Genomic DNA, 15403 nt, shown 5'->3' with positions numbered 1-15403 from the left:
AGAGAGAACAGACAAGGCTCAGATTTTTGCCAAGTCTGGCAATGACAGAACTGGCACCAGGGTTCTATTTCTAGAACCGAAGGAAAACAAACCAAAGAGTCACAGCATGAAAAAGACCTGCGCAGACACCAGTACTAATTTAGTGAGGAGAGCCAACCTTTAAGCAAAGATCTCTGTATTTTTAATTTCTTTATTTTTGTTTTTTCGAGATAGGGTTTCTCTGTTTAATAGCTCTAGCTGTCCTGGAACTCACTTTGTAAGACCAACCAGGCTGGCCTTTAACTCACAGAGATTGATCTCTGCCTCCCGAGTGCTGGGATTAAAGGCGTGTACCACCAGTCGTATTTCTATTTGTTTTTTAAAATTTATTTACTATTTACTTTTATGTGATTGGTGTTTTGCCCGCATGTATGTCTGTGTGTATCAATTCTTGGAGTCAGTTGTTAGTTGCCGCTAGGAATTGAACCCGGGACCTCTGAAGAGCACTCAGTGCTCTTAACTGCTGAGCCATCTCTCCAGCCCCTGTATTTCTAATTACACCTGATACTGGTTTTTTGGATAGATGCTGTAAAGTTTGTGCACTCTCCAAGGACCACATTTTCATGGGACCATAACTAGAAAGGGAAATGAGGAGTGAAAATAGCTGGGGAGATGGGTACATTAGAACTTTAATTCTACGACCCCACTAGTTAAACCGAAAGGAAAATACAATACTTAATGGAACAGGAATACCCAGAAGGATGATGTAGATGATGTAATCAACTAAATCCCTGTTTTAGTTTGGAATATCGTCTCTCCTACTAATGGGGTTCAGAGTTAAAGCCAAGTTCTGTCACAAACACGATTTATCTCCGGCCCATCAGCGAACATCATTTTTGTGGCTTAGGTTTCCTCAATGAAACAGGAAGGTTGGAGTAAAGCAGCGGTCCCCTGGTGTCTAGCCAAAGCCCAGGGCAGTTTAGAGCCCCCAACGCACGCGCCTCTTCCGCATCGCCGCAGCGAGTGCAGCGCAGTTCCAGTCCTTCGCGCCGACGCCCCGGGTGACTCCAAGAGGACCGAACCCTCCGCCAGCACCGGCTCGCACGCGGGGTTCCGCGGGCCGCCCCACCGAAGAGTCTAGCACTGGGGCTGGCACACGGCCCACGAGAAGCGACCCGGCCGCGAACCGTGACGTGGTCCAATCAGCGGCCGGCGCCGGCGGTTTTGTTCCAACTGGTACTGAGGCCCCGCGGCCGCTTCGGGGGCGGGGCCATGGAGGGGGCGGGCTTCCCACGTGGACCAATGGAGACGCGCGCCGGGCCGCAGGGGTGGGGCCAGGTGTGCGGCGCAGGGCCGGGCAGCGGAGGCGCCAATGAGCTTGCGCCGCGTCCGGGGCCGGCTGGTGCGCGAGACGCCGCGGAGAGGTTGGTGGCTACTGTAACAGTTTGCAAACGGAGGGGAGTTGCGAAGGGCCTGGGGTTAGGGTCGTGCTGTTGGCCGTGTGGATACGTCCGCGCCGCGTTGATCCTGGAGCGAGGGACACAGGAGCTGAAGGCCAGAGGGAGCGGGGGTGAGGATGGAGCAGCATCCGGGCCGCGGCTCCTAGGGGAGGCAGCGTGCTAGCTTCGGGGGCGGGCCGGTAGCGGGAGTGAGGGCCGTACGGATACCGGTGCCTTCGGCCCTGCAGTTCCGTCGCTGGGCTGGCCCCTCGCTCTCGGGGTGGGCCGAATCCATTTCCGGGAGTGGGATCTTCTACCTTCGTCAGGTGAGGTTTAGGTGAACACTCGCGGCCGGTAACCTTAGCTCGTACCGCGTCAGCGTGGGCAGCGGGGCCCAGGAGTGGGATGGACAAGGAGGGTGGGCCGGGCAGTACTCAAGGGATGCTGAGGAGGGGACATGCCCTTCCATGCCAGCCATCCCCAACGTCATCACCTTCCAGTTCCTGTGCAGGTTCAGCCTGGCTTTCCCCACCACCAGGGGAGGTCCAGGTGTGAGGTAGTTGAGCAGGTTTCGAGGGTCCCTGGCCCAGTTCCAGGTGTGTGACAGCGCGCACAGTGCTGTGGTGCGCCAGTTACTTGCCTTTGCATGGACGGAAAGAAGGTCAAGTCTCCTTCCTATTTGTCTGTCTAATGATGTCGTGGAGCTAAGCATCGGGGCCCTTTTGCCTAGGCCCAAATGTGGGACACTCGGGAGGATGTGTAGAATGACTGAAACTCCTCGGAAGGGGAGGGGAGGAGTCCACGCTGCTTTGCCTTTAGCCTCAAGTGCCACAGATAGGAATCTTAGAGCTTGTCTGTTCTGGGATGTGGTTTTCCTTCTTCACTCGGCATCCAGTTACAAGTGTTTTCCCTTCTCTGCAAGGTTCACGATGGCAGCCACAGTAAGAAGGCAGAGGCCAAGGAGGCTTCCCTGCTGGGCCTTGGTGGCTGTCCTCTTGGCGGACCTGTTGGCACTGAGCGGTATGTACCTGGCAAAGGGATCAAAAGAAGAGGGCCTGAGGTGCCCACTCGAGTGTGTAGGGTTGCCAGAGCTAGGCTCTTTTCTTTGTCTTTGCCATCTTTCTGTCTAGATCATAGACTGCTTTATTTGATTTAACCCAGGAAGGTATGGGAAGCAGAGAGCTAAACAGATAAGTGTACTTTTCTATTTTCCCTTCAGACACATTGGCTGTGATGTCTGTGGACCTGGGCAGTGAATCCATGAAGGTGGCCATTGTCAAGCCTGGAGTGCCCATGGAGATTGTATTGAACAAGTAAGGACAGATCTGTGTCGAGGGTGTGTGTGTAATTTGTAGTGTCCAAAACAGACGTGGGTGGCTGAGCCCACTGTGAGATCTTGAGGCTGCAGGAAGCTAGGCTAATGATGCTTTTCTTTTTTCTTTTTTTTTTTTTCTTTCTTTTTTTTTTTTTAGGGAATCTCGGAGGAAAACTCCAGTGACTGTGACCTTGAAAGAAAATGAAAGGTTTTTAGGTGACAGTGCAGCAGCCATGGTGAGTAGCAGCCCCAGCTCCGGGTTGGCTCTTCTGGAGGCTGGTCTCTTGTCTATTTCTATGATGTAAGAGGCAGGCTAAGCTGGGATTGGGCCTAAGAACCTGCTGGGTCTTCTTTCAGGCCATCAAGAACCCAAAGGCTACACTCCGTTATTTTCAGCACCTCTTAGGAAAGCAGGCAGATAACCCTCATGTGGCCCTTTATCGGGACCGTTTCCCAGAACACGAGCTAAACATTGACCCACAGAGGCAGACTGTACGCTTCCAGATCAGTCCGTGAGTGTCTAGTGGGGGAAGGTGGGCTCAGTAGCCCTCTTGGGCTCCTTACTGGCATGTGTTCATGACTAGTGGTCTTGCTCAACTCCTCTCTCCAGGGAGCTGCAGTTCTCCCCTGAGGAGGTGTTGGGCATGGTTCTTAACTACTCCCGGTCCTTGGCTGAAGATTTTGCAGGTGAGTATCAAGGTGGGGTCAGTGGCAGCGAGGTCCCCAAAATCTGCACTGACTGTCAAGTAGGGACACTTTTATCTCTTAGTGAAAGTTGACCTCTTGCGTGAAGATACATTTGGCTGTCACAAACAGGAGATGAGCTATGGGCATCTAGTATGTAGAGGGCAAGGAGGCCAGTAAACACCCTCATGTACAAGATCAGCCCCAGCCAGAGAGAATTCCGTGCCTCAGAGTCCGTTGCACTAAGTCTGGAAGCCCTGGTCTGAGGTTTGGAGTTGCTGAGAGCCTGATCTTTTGTCCTCTGTAGAACAACCCATTAAGGATGCGGTGATCACCGTGCCAGCCTTTTTCAACCAGGCCGAGCGCCGAGCCGTGCTGCAGGCTGCTCGAATGGCTGGTCTCAAAGTGCTGCAGCTCATCAATGACAACACTGCCACTGCCCTCAGCTATGGTGTCTTCCGCCAGAAAGATATCAATTCCACTGCACAGGTGAGCCAAGGAGGCCTCCTGAGCACTGGATACACAGGATGCTCAGCTGAGCATAGAGGGTCCTCGACCTGCTTTGCATCTCGTTTGCATGGCCTTCCCTTGGCAAAGTGTGGCAGTTGCCTCCTTCCAGTCCCCATTGGAGTTGGTCGGCTTTATGGTAAAAGGCGATAGTTCTTTGTTTTCAGGTAGGCAGGGGGACAGGCAGCCTACGTTTGATAAAGTTCCCTTGACAGTGCCCTTGGTGTCTCCACAGAATGTCATGTTCTATGACATGGGCTCAGGCAGCACCGTGTGCACCATTGTCACCTACCAAACAGTGAAGACTAAGGAGGCTGGGATGCAACCACAGCTGCAGATCCGGGGTGTGGGGTAAGTTACTAAGACTTTAGGGTTTGCTTTCTGCCTGGATCTCAGGTGCTTTTCTTCTGCTCCCCGAAGGAACACACTTCCTGGATATAGCATCCGCTGCCTGCCATGGGAGGCGGCTGCTCTCAAAGAGGAAGTGGAAGCAGGAGAGAGAAGGGGACACTTTAGGGAGTTTGAAAAGCAGGGAGCTTCCTGCTGAATGTTTTCTAAGGAAACCCACGAGAGTGCATGCGAGGTTGAGTGTCAGGTGCAACCTGCTTCTCGGCTTTCTCGACATATTGAGGTTATCTGTATCACTGTCATTATCTGTCTTTCTTCTTACTGAGGTTGAACTTAGGGTCTCACATGTGCTACATAGGCATTCTGCTACCAAACTGTATATTCCTGGAATTTACTGTGTTATCCAGGTTTGTCAAAAACTTCTGATAGTCCTGCGTCTGTCTCTTGACCTACAGAATTTAAAAAACAAAATAATAATAATAATAAACCATTCCTAAAGAAGGCTTGGCGGTGTAATCCTGGCACCGGGAGGTGGAGGCAGGAGGTTCAGAAACTGAAAATCACCTTTAGCTATTTATGATGTCCTGGCCAACCTAGAATTTATGAGACCATGTATGAAAAACACAAAGCCTCTCTCCTAGAACCCCCTTTTTCAGCTCCTCGCTGTTCAGCTAGTGCTTATGGGCCCTGGTCTCCATCCACAGCACCACTGAAGAGAGGAATAAATGAAATACCGATATGATAGTAGTAATCCATTTCTTCAGTGCCCTCTCTGCCTCTTTGAGCCCTGCCTCCTGCAACTGTACCTGAGCTCTTTTACTCTTTTTTGGAGGTGCTCTCACTACATGGCTCTAGCTGTTTGGAATCTCTATGCAAACCAGGCTGGCCCTGAACTCACGGAGCTCTGCCTGCCTCTGCCTCCGTCTCTCAAGTGCTTGGCTTGAAGACAATGAGCCATGATGCCTGGCTCCTATTATTATTATTATTTTATTTTGCTCCTTTTATTCTTACATTCCCCCCTATTTCCTGTCTTGGGATCTTTAGCAAAACTATTCTGTATAGAATGTTCTTCACTCTTATTATTATTATTGTTGTTGTTTTTAACTTTTATTTTTGGTTTTTCAAGACAGGGTTTTTCTGTGTAACAGTTGTTGACTGTCTTGGAACTCCTTTTGTAGACCAGGAACTCTACTCAGAGATTGCCTGCCTCTGTCTCCAGTGTTCTAGGATTAAAGGCGTGTGCTACCACTGCCGGCCAGTCTTTTCACTCTCTTCTCTACCTAATCCACTCCAGCTCTTCTTGAGGTTTCAGTTCCAGTGTACTGCATCAAGGAAGGTTCCCCTGACTGTTCTGAGTAGTGCAGACTTCCTGTGTGTTCCACTAGCTTCATCTGCCTTTCTTCATTCATTTTGAGACAAGGTTTCACTATTTAATCCTGGTTATCCTGGGAAGTCTGTACATAGAGCAAAATAGCCTCAAACTCACAGAAATCTACCTCTGCTTCCCTAATGCTGGGTGCTTTTTTTTTTCTTCTTTCTTTTTTCTGTTTTTGGTTTTTCGAGATAGGTTTTCTCTGTAGCTTTGGAGCCTGTCCTGGAACTAGCTCTGGTAGACCAGGCTAGCCTCGAACTCAAAGATTCTCCTACCTCTGTCATCCAAGTGCTGGGATTAAAGGTGTATGCCACTACTGCCTGGCTATGGTGCTTCTTTTTTAAAACATGTGTATGTTTTCACATTTGGGAGGTTATTCATATTTTGATTATAAACTCCTTGACTTCAGGCCCCTCTCCTCCTTTTCCCACCTACATTCAAATAGTTGATGCTCAGCACACTGACTGAACAGGCAGATGAGCTACTCTGAGCTGCTATTTGTGCTATTGAGAGCCTGCAGGCTCAGTGCTGTTGTCTCTTGTGCCAGTGGGAGGACCCTCTACGTTCTTACACTTTACCTGCTCCCTTTCTTGAACAGGTTTGATCGCACTCTGGGTGGCTTAGAGATGGAGCTTCGGCTGCGAGAACACCTGGCTAGGCTCTTCAATGAGCAACGCAAGGGCCAGAAAGCCAAGGATGTTCGGGAAAACCCACGTGCCATGGCCAAACTGCTTCGGGAAGCCAATCGTCTTAAAACCGTCTTGAGTGCCAATGCAGACCACATGGCACAGGTGCCCGCATGGGAGCCTAGTGGAGGGCAGGCCTGGGGATCTTCTCCACAAGGGTGTTGGGCCTTTCTTCTTGAATTTTGTCATCTTTTGCCCAGAGGTAGGATCTGGTCAGAACCTCTCAACAGGTTCTTCTTCCCACAGATTGAGGGCTTGATGGATGACGTGGACTTCAAGGCGAAAGTAACTCGAGTGGAGTTTGAGGAGTTGTGTGCAGACTTGTTTGAAAGAGTGCCTGGGCCTGTGCAGCAGGCCCTCCAGAGTGCCGAGATGAGCTTGGTGAGTGCCTGAGGGAGGCTGAGCACGTGAGGGACCCACAGGGTGTCAGAGGGAAGGGCCAGTTCTGAGCCGGGCATTCACTCCTGCATCTCGCCTTCCCCTTCTGCAGGATGAAATTGAGCAAGTGATCCTGGTGGGTGGGGCCACTCGTGTTCCCAAAGTTCAAGAGGTGCTGCTGAAGGCTGTGGGCAAGTGAGTACTGTGTGGGAGCTAGGCATGGAGTTCTGCCTAGCTGTAGGCTGGGGACATTCCCTCCCGGTCGGATAATGCTAAGGCTTGGGTCTCCTAGGGAGGAACTAGGAAAGAATATCAATGCAGATGAAGCAGCCGCCATGGGGGCTGTGTACCAGGCAGCGGCACTCAGCAAAGCCTTCAAGGTGAAGCCGTTTGTTGTGCGTGATGCTGTCATCTACCCCATCCTGGTAAGCTTGGCCATGGGGCCTATTCCCATTGCTTCTCCAAGTGAGATCTCTGTTCACCTCAACCTGCCCCTTTTCTTAATACCGAGAGATCTCATGCCCTCACTCCTACCACAGAATCTTCCCTGGCTCTCCATTGTACCTTCTCTTTCCTGGTGTGTAGGTGGAGTTCACAAGGGAGGTGGAGGAGGAGCCTGGGGTTCGAAGCCTGAAGCACAATAAACGTGTGCTCTTCTCCCGGATGGGACCCTACCCTCAGCGCAAAGTCATCACCTTTAACCGCTACAGCCACGATTTCAACTTTCACATCAACTACGGTGACCTGGGCTTCCTGGGGCCTGAGGATCTTCGGTGAGGGGCGGGGGCAGGATGGCGCAGGGAGTGTGGGAGGTGTGCCTATTGGATGACTGACCTGAGGAGGGGAGGAGAGTGCGGGGTTTAGAGGGCTGAAGGTGGATTAGGGTCAGGTTGTGAACAGCCTGCCTTAGAGAGAGGGTCCATCCTTCTGAGTGTCCCCCTGACATCTCCTGCCAGCAGAGCATGTGTTTGGGGTTGGGGCAGGTGGGTCTCCTCAAACTCTTCTTTTCCTTCCCAACCAGGGTATTTGGCTCTCAGAATCTGACCACAGTGAAGCTAAAAGGTGTGGGAGAGAGCTTCAAGAAATATCCCGACTATGAGTCCAAAGGCATCAAGGCCCACTTTAACCTGGATGAGAGTGGGGTGCTCAGTTTAGACAGGGTGAGAGCAAAAGAGAACCCTTATCAGGGTAGGGATGGTGAACCCTGGCCCTCCCAGCCCTCCCAGAGAGGGTTTCAGAGGATGGATAAGCACAAAGCATTTTGGGAGCAGATCTAATGAGTCTTGGCTTTAAACACAGTGAAACAATGGGGCTCTTTGTGGTCAGCAAGTGTTGGTGGTCGCTTTAACTTGATAAAAGGGACATACAGAACTTTTTTTTGGCTTTGTTTTGTTTTTCGAGACAGGGTTTCTCCAAATAGTTTTGGAGCCTGTCCTGGATTTTGCTTTGTAGACCAATCTCACAGAGATAAACCTGCCTCTGCCTCCTGAGTGCTAGGATTAAAGGTGTGGGCTGCCACTGCCCAGCACAGATTTTTTTTTTAATAATTATGTGTTTTGCCTACATGTACATCTGTGCTAGTGCTCTTAACTGTTGAGCTATCTGTCCAACCCCCTTAATTTTTTTTGTTGTTCGAGACAGGGTTTCTCTGTAGCTTTAGAGCCTGTCCTGGAACTAGCTCTTGTAGCCCAGGCTGGCCTCGAACTCGCAGAGATAAATTTTTTGAGTATATGTATATATGATTGAGTGTGGGGTGGAAGTAGACTACAGCACACATAGAGGCCAGAGGAAATGAGTTGGTTTTCTTCCTTTTACCTTTTGATGAGAGTAAGCACCCTTTACCTGCTAAGCCATTTTGCCATCCCAGAAAAAAAACAAAATATGTATGGGTATTTTCCATGCACATATCTGCATCATATGTGTGCCTGGTGCCCAAGGAGAACTGAAGAGGGTGTCAGATCCTCTGGAACTGGAGTGAGAGCAACCATGCAGTGCTGGGAGTAAACCTGGGTTCTCTGGAAAATCAGCCATGTTGTTAGCTGCTGAGCCAGTTCTTCAGCCCCCCAGATGAGCCCATTTCTAAAGAGTAACTTTGAATTAATACCTTCTGGCACACTGGGAGACTGTGTTCTAGTAGAGACATGGACGGCTATAAGGAGAGCAGTGAGCCTGTCCCGAGAGTGCCGGCACTCACAGGGGTTGTGGCTATCCAGGAGTCCTAGAAGGTGGGACAGCAGTCCGCCACAGCTGCAAGTCATTTTGTATTCCTAGTGTATGCACAAGCAATGTGCTTGCGAGACAGTGTGGGTTGATAGGCAGTTCTTTATTTTGAACCTATTTCAAAATAGGTGGAGTCTGTATTTGAGACCTTGGTGGAGGACAACCCAGAGGAAGAATCTACTCTTACCAGTAAGATGCAAACGGGCTCCTGTCTGTGCATGCAAGTGTGCGTGAGCAAGCAAAAGTAAACATACATGTGTGCTTAGGGGAGGTGATGGCATTGATGTTGATGGGAAGTGGGTTCACTGCTTGATTTTTCTCATAAACCTCTGGACTTCCTTCCTCCTAGAACTTGGCAACACCATTTCCAGCCTGTTTGGAGGTGGTACCTCATCAGATGCCAAAGAGAATGGTACTGATGCTGTACAGGTAAGGGTAGAGAAGCATGGGGAATAGAGAGGGGGTTGGGTTGGATTAATGTAGACAGAAGCAGAATCTGGTGGTTTTCCAGTTTCCTGGACTTGAGAGGACCTCACTGGTCCCCATCTTGTCTTTACTCAGCCTGTGGCAGGTTGATCTACTCCTGCTTCCATAGACTTAAAGCTATTACCAGATCCCAAGGCTTAATTCTCATTCTTGCCTACCATCCCTTTGTTGACCTATATTTCTGCAAATTCCAACAACCCCTGACTGCACACACAGGTACCATCTGCTTGTCCCCAAGCAAAGGAGCTGATATGGTCAAGGCTAAATATGGCCATAGGCTGAGTTAGTAGTATATATAACCTCTGGGGTTTCTGTAATTATCTCCCAGGAGGAAGAGGAGAGCCCTACTGAGGGAAGCAAGGAAGAACCTGGAGAGCAGACGGAGCTTAAGGAGGAAACTGAAGCCCCTGCGGAAGACACCTCTCAGCCTCCACCCCCTGAGCCCAAGGGTGCTGCAGCCCCTGAGGGAGAAAAGCCTGATGACAAAGGAAGTAGCGACAAGTCTGAGGCCCAGGTGAGCTCCCGCAGGGCAGACTGCCATCCAGGGGCTGATGAGTGAATGGCAGCTGCTTGGTTTATGCCCCATGGAGGAGGTGCAGCCAATTTTTGCCTGACATCACTACTCTTTCTACTTAGAAGCCTGAAGAGAAAGGACAGTCAGGGCCTGAGGGTGTCCCTCCAGCTCCTGAGGAAGAAAAAAAGCAGAAACCTGCCCGGAAGCAGAAAATGGTGGAGGAGATAGGTGTGGAGCTGGCTGTCTTGGACCTGCCAGACTTGCCAGAGGATGAGCTGGCCCGTTCAGTGCAGAAGTGAGTGCTGCGAAGATGGGCAGGATATGGAAAGGTGATCCTGGAAGGGCGGGGCGTTCAAAGCCTACCTCATCCCTGTCTTGTTCATCCCACAGACTTGAGGACTTGACCCTCCGAGACCTAGCAAAGCAGGAAAGGGAGAAAGCCGCCAACAGCTTGGAAGCTTTTATCTTTGAGACCCAGGTTAGCAGGCGGGGGCAGTAAACACACCCTGCTCCCGGAACTTGCACTTGGGGGTATGTGGCTCTGATCCTTGCCCCAAAGCTCACTCCATATATGGATTTATGTTCTTTACTAGGACAAGCTCTACCAACCTGAGTACCAGGAAGTGTCCACTGAGGAACAGCGGGAGGAGATCTCTGGAAAACTCAGCGCTGCTTCTACCTGGCTGGAGGATGAGGGATTTGGAGCCACCACTGTGGTGAGGGGCCCTCTAGGATGTGGTAGGCAGATGGGAGTGCTGGCCTCCCTCCTAGGACCAGAGTGAGAAGAGCTGGGGTGTCAGGCCATGAAGCAAGATGCAGGCCTGGGTCCAGGGTGCTCCTGCTACTACTTCAATTCTCCTTCTCCTCCTCATGTCCATCAGATGTTGAAGGAGAAGCTGACTGAGCTGAGAAAGCTGTGCCAGGGGTTGTTTTTTCGGGTGGAAGAGCGCAGGAAATGGCCGGAGCGGCTCTCGGCTCTCGACAATCTCCTGAACCACTCTAACATCTTCCTCAAGTGAGTGCTCCTGCCTCCCTTTCTTGTGTGGTTCCCTCTCTGTCAGCTTCCTTACTCTGGCCCGGGCCCTCTGCACTGGGCTGATCCGTCTTCTCTTTGGCTTCTAGGGGTGCCCGACTTCTCCCAGAGATGGACCAGATCTTCACTGAGGTGGAGATGACAACCTTAGAGAAAGTCATCAATGACACCTGGGTAATCACTCTGAACGTGTGACTGGACACTTTAGCTGGGACGCTGAGGGTGGCAGGGTGGTTTGCAGTCAGCAGGAGTTGCCTTAACTGGGTGAAAGTGACACCTGCCAAATCTCTGGCTAGTTCTGAGTCTTCTCTGGCCTCAACCACAGGCCTGGAAGAATGCAACTCTGGCTGAGCAGGCCAAGCTTCCTGCCACAGAGAAACCTGTGCTGCTTTCAAAAGACATTGAGGCCAAGATGATGGCCCTGGACCGTGAGGTGCAGTATCTGCTCAATAAGGCCAAGTTTACCAAACCCCGGCCACGGCCCAAGGACAAGAATGGCACACGGACAGAACCTCCCCTCAATGCCAGTGCTGGTGACCAGGGGGAGAAGGTCATTCCACCTGCAGGTGAGGGGAGAAGGTGCTGGCTCCAGTGTACTGTGGGCAGAGAAAAGCCACCCATCTCTCCTAGGGCTGTTGCTGCTAACTCTTGGTTTCCCTCTAGGTCAAACTGAAGAGGCAAAACCCATTTTAGAACCTGACAAAGAAGAGACTGGTGAGTTGGGAAAACTAGTTTGGAATGTGACATTTCTTAAGTCAGGCAAACTGGCAGGCATGGTCTGGTTCTGCTCAGCCCATGAACTGTGGGTGACCTCTAGTTTTAAAAGTATTGTGTTTTTTCTTTGGAAGAAAAAAGGGGGCTGGAGAGATGGCTCAGTGGTTAAGAGCATTGCCTGCTCTTCCAAAGGTCCTGAGTTCAATTCCCAGCAACCACATGGTGGCTCACAACCATCTGTAAAGAGGTCTGGCGCCCTCTTCTGGCCTTCAGGCATACACACAGACAGAATATTGTATACATAATAAATAAATAAATATTTAAAAAAAACAAAAACAAAAAAGGGCACAGACATGCTGGGGAGATGCTCAGTAGGTAAAGTGTTTAATTAAACAACGTGAGGATCAGAGTTCAAATCCTCAGCACCTATGTAAATGCCAGGCAGGCATATTGCCCACTTACCCAGAATATTGAGAAGGCAGTTGTCTAGAGTAGGCTGGTTAGCTAATCCAGATGGATTGCTAGTTTTGGTTCAAGCCAGAGACCTTGCTTCAGTATGTAAGGTAGGAAGCAGTGAGGGAGAAACGCTGCATCACCCTTGGGCCTCCATATGCATAGGCAAAACTTTTTTTTTTTAAAGTAAAGATTTGCTGGCCATGGCATGGTGCCCAGCACAGGACATGCAGATGCAGGCAGTTTGAGGCCAGCCTGGCCTACATTAGTGAGTTTCATGGTAGCCAAAGCTGCTGAGAGATGGTTTAGCTGTTAAGAACACTTGTTGCTCTTGCAGAGGACCCAGCTTCATTTCCCAGCACCCACATGATGGTTCATAGTCATCTGTAACTCCATTTCTAGGGGCTCCAGTGTTCTCCTGTCTTTTGCAGACATCAAGCATAGGTGTGGTGCACAGACATACATATTTGCAGGCAAACTACTCACACATAAAGTGAATATGTCTGATTTTTAAAATAAAAAAAGTGTAGGGGGGAGGGGCTGGAGAGATGGCTCAGTGCTTAAGAGTTCTGGCTGCTCTTCCAGAGGACCCAGTTTGTATTTCCAGCACTTACGTGAGGGCTCACAGCTGTCTGTAGCTCTAGTTCTAGAGGACCCAGACCCTCTTCTGGCCTCCGAGGCACTTATGAAATACACAGGCATACATGTAGGCAAAACACCCATAAATAGTAAATAAAATTTTTTTAAAAAGTAGGCAGAGGCCGGGCGATGGTGGCGCACGCCTTTAATCCCAGCACTCGGGAGGCAGAGGCAGGCGGATCTCTGTGAGTTCGAGACCAGCCTGGTCTACAGAGCTAGTTCCAGGACAGGCTCCAAAGCCACAGAGAAACCCTGTCTCGAAAAAGCAAAAAAAAAAAAAAAAAAAAAAAAAAAAGTAGGCAGAGACCCTAAATGTGTCTCACAAGTGTTATAATATTTACCACCTGGGTTTGTATCCTCTGTGTTAGCATCTCACTTCTTTATGACTGATGTTTTTCTTCTACACTGCAGCTGCGGAGCCAGCAGACTCTGAGCCTCTGGAATTAGGAGGTCCTGGAGCAGGTAAGAATGAAGCACAGGGTACTGGGCAGCTTGTTAGGGTTGGATGGAAAAAGAGGAACTGGCTGTTGAGCCTTATGCCCCCATCCTCTCTCCCCTGTCTTTCCCCACCACCCAACAGAATCTGAACAGAAAGAGCAGACAGCAGGACAGAAGCGGCCTTTGAAGAATGACGAACTATAACCCCACCTCTTGTCTCCCCACTTGCCTCCAGCTCCTTCTCCTACCACCTCTATTTATTAAACATCAGGGTTGGGGCCGGGTTTGCTCCTGCGGTTAGGGGCTCCAGTTCCTTCTCTTAGCTGGGACAGGAGTGGCTGCTTAGCAGTCCTTCTGGAATAGCTCCATGAAACCGGATCTAGCTCTGTCCCCAGCTCCACCCTCTGGTCTCCTACTCTCTGGCCCTGTGTTTGGGAAAAATCACTATTATGTCTTAATTATTTGCCTGTGGGTAAGTGAGCTAGATAATGGCTGCCCGTAGTTGTTGGAGACCTGGTAGTGGGAAGGATGTTTTGGGACACTAAAGAATGCCCAGTCTTCTCTGAGCATCCTTTCATCCTCTCCTGTTCCACAAAATCAGTGTCCTGTCTGGGCCAGTGTCTGCAGAGCCTCAGTCACCACCTCTGGTTTCCGAGTGCCTCTTTTCTTTCCTGTGTCTTCTCTCTCCCTTGCCCTTCCTCCTTGGCTCTTTCTGTCCTTGCCTTCCCAGTACAGATTGGGCTATAGTTTTCTAGCCCGAAGCTTTTAGTCATCAGGACTGTGTAACTATATTCTCTGGTTCCTGCGACCCCTGGTGGCCAGAGCAAACAGGGAGCAAGTAAGAGAATCCCCTGCCCAGGGGAAGGAGAGAGAATGTAAAAGCCCTGTCGCCCCTTGGTTGGGCCCAGGAAGTATGTAGCACGGTTGGCAAGGATGCAAGTATCCTGCAGGCACTTGCAATCCTTATCCCCATCCTTATCCCCAGTTCCTGTGACACCTACCCCTTCTCTCATGTTCTTTCTCTCTTTCTCCTGGGCTGACCAAAAGACGTGCTATCTACTGTGAGCCCCTTTCCCGAGACTGAGGGACAGAGTGACCATGGTATGAATGTAAAAATGCCACCTCACTCTCAGGCAGGCTTTGTGGGTAAAGAAGTGGGGTCAGGGCTCAGCTTCCCAGCGTACTTTGCTAGGAGGGAACGCCCCTTACCCCTATGCCCATGTCTAGAGTGCCTGTCCTCCAGTATTGCACCTGTAGCAGGAGCTGGGACTTCTCCACCCTGGGGCAAAGCAAACCTGGTATGTCAGTCATTTTGTCTTTTCTCCCCTGCCCTAACAACTCCCCCTCTTTTTCTTTTTTTTTTTTTGCCACATTGGCAGAGGGACCTAAAGGTCCTACACAGTCCCCCTTCCTGTATGTTTGAGTTCTTTCATTAGTAGTTCAGGCTGGTTGGACAGGTTTGAATCGAATTGTACTTTGTTCCATTGTTAATTGAGAAACTGTTTCAATAAAATATTCTTTTCTATAGATTGTATTGCTTTCTCTCCCACTCCCCCTTTTTCCTTTTTTTTTATTTTTAATTTTCAGGACAGGATTTCTTGTGTAACTCTGGCCATCTACAGATCTTGCCCAGTAGACCAAGCTGGCCTCGAACATAGAGCTCCACCTGCTTCTGACTCCCAAATACTGTTTAGTACTGTTTTTTCCCACCCTGAGACAGGGTTTCTCCGAAGCTTTGGTGCCTGTCCTGAAACTAGCTCTCGTAGACCAGGCCAGCCTCAAATTCACAGAGATCCACCTGCCTCTGCCTGCCGAGTGCTGGGATTAAAGGCGTGCCCCACCACAGCCCGGGCCAAGCGCTGGTATCAGAGGTGCACGCTACCACTGCCTGGCAACATGCTTACGTTTCTGACACACTCGTGACTTGTGTGTATGTGTTGAGTGTGATTATGGTGTTATGGTCGTTTAGGAGAATATCCCTGTTTTTACAGCAGTACAGTCCCAAATTGAAGTTTAATGATGCCAGCAACTAGCTTTCATGTCTTGGAAATGGGCATGTTTATGTATATTTATGCAGAGGAATTAGGTAAACTTCACAGTGTTAACATTTGTTGAGAAGTCTTGATTATTCTTGGAACTTTGGAGTGGGTTTGCAACTTCCCCCAAGTAATCTGTTTAGATCTGTTAATCAGTGGTAA

General features: G+C 50.1%; 1 protein-coding gene across 5 annotated transcripts; it reads left to right on the top strand.

Moving 5' to 3' along the window:
* Positions 1-1330: 1330 nt before the first annotated feature.
* Hyou1 (hypoxia up-regulated 1) lies at positions 1331-14732 on the top strand. Of its 5 annotated transcripts, none has more exons than XM_075966215.1 (26): positions 1331-1403; positions 2341-2438; positions 2638-2731; positions 2891-2969; positions 3091-3245; positions 3344-3420; positions 3725-3906; positions 4160-4275; positions 6243-6435; positions 6577-6711; positions 6821-6903; positions 7001-7133; positions 7294-7481; positions 7730-7868; positions 9057-9117; positions 9278-9357; positions 9743-9928; positions 10054-10223; positions 10319-10406; positions 10522-10644; positions 10810-10943; positions 11051-11135; positions 11287-11527; positions 11625-11675; positions 13179-13229; positions 13348-14732. In XM_075966215.1, the coding sequence occupies exons 2-26, from the start codon at positions 2348-2350 to the stop codon at positions 13407-13409; spliced, it is 2997 nt and encodes a 998-aa protein (XP_075822330.1). In that variant the 5' UTR covers positions 1331-1403; positions 2341-2347; the 3' UTR covers positions 13410-14732. The 5 variants fall into 5 exon arrangements, with proteins under 5 accessions (XP_075822330.1, XP_075822326.1, XP_075822325.1 ...); XM_075966211.1 differs by having other exon boundaries at positions 10051-10223; XM_075966210.1 differs by having other exon boundaries at positions 1388-1744; positions 10051-10223.
* Positions 14733-15403: the final 671 nt, after the last annotated feature.

This window comes from Microtus pennsylvanicus, chromosome 3 (assembly GCF_037038515.1).
Source record: "Microtus pennsylvanicus isolate mMicPen1 chromosome 3, mMicPen1.hap1, whole genome shotgun sequence".
In the NCBI taxonomy this organism is placed as follows: Eukaryota; Metazoa; Chordata; class Mammalia; order Rodentia; family Cricetidae; genus Microtus; species Microtus pennsylvanicus.
Note: the sequence above shows the minus strand (reverse complement) of the source record. Positions and strands in the feature narration are given on the sequence as shown.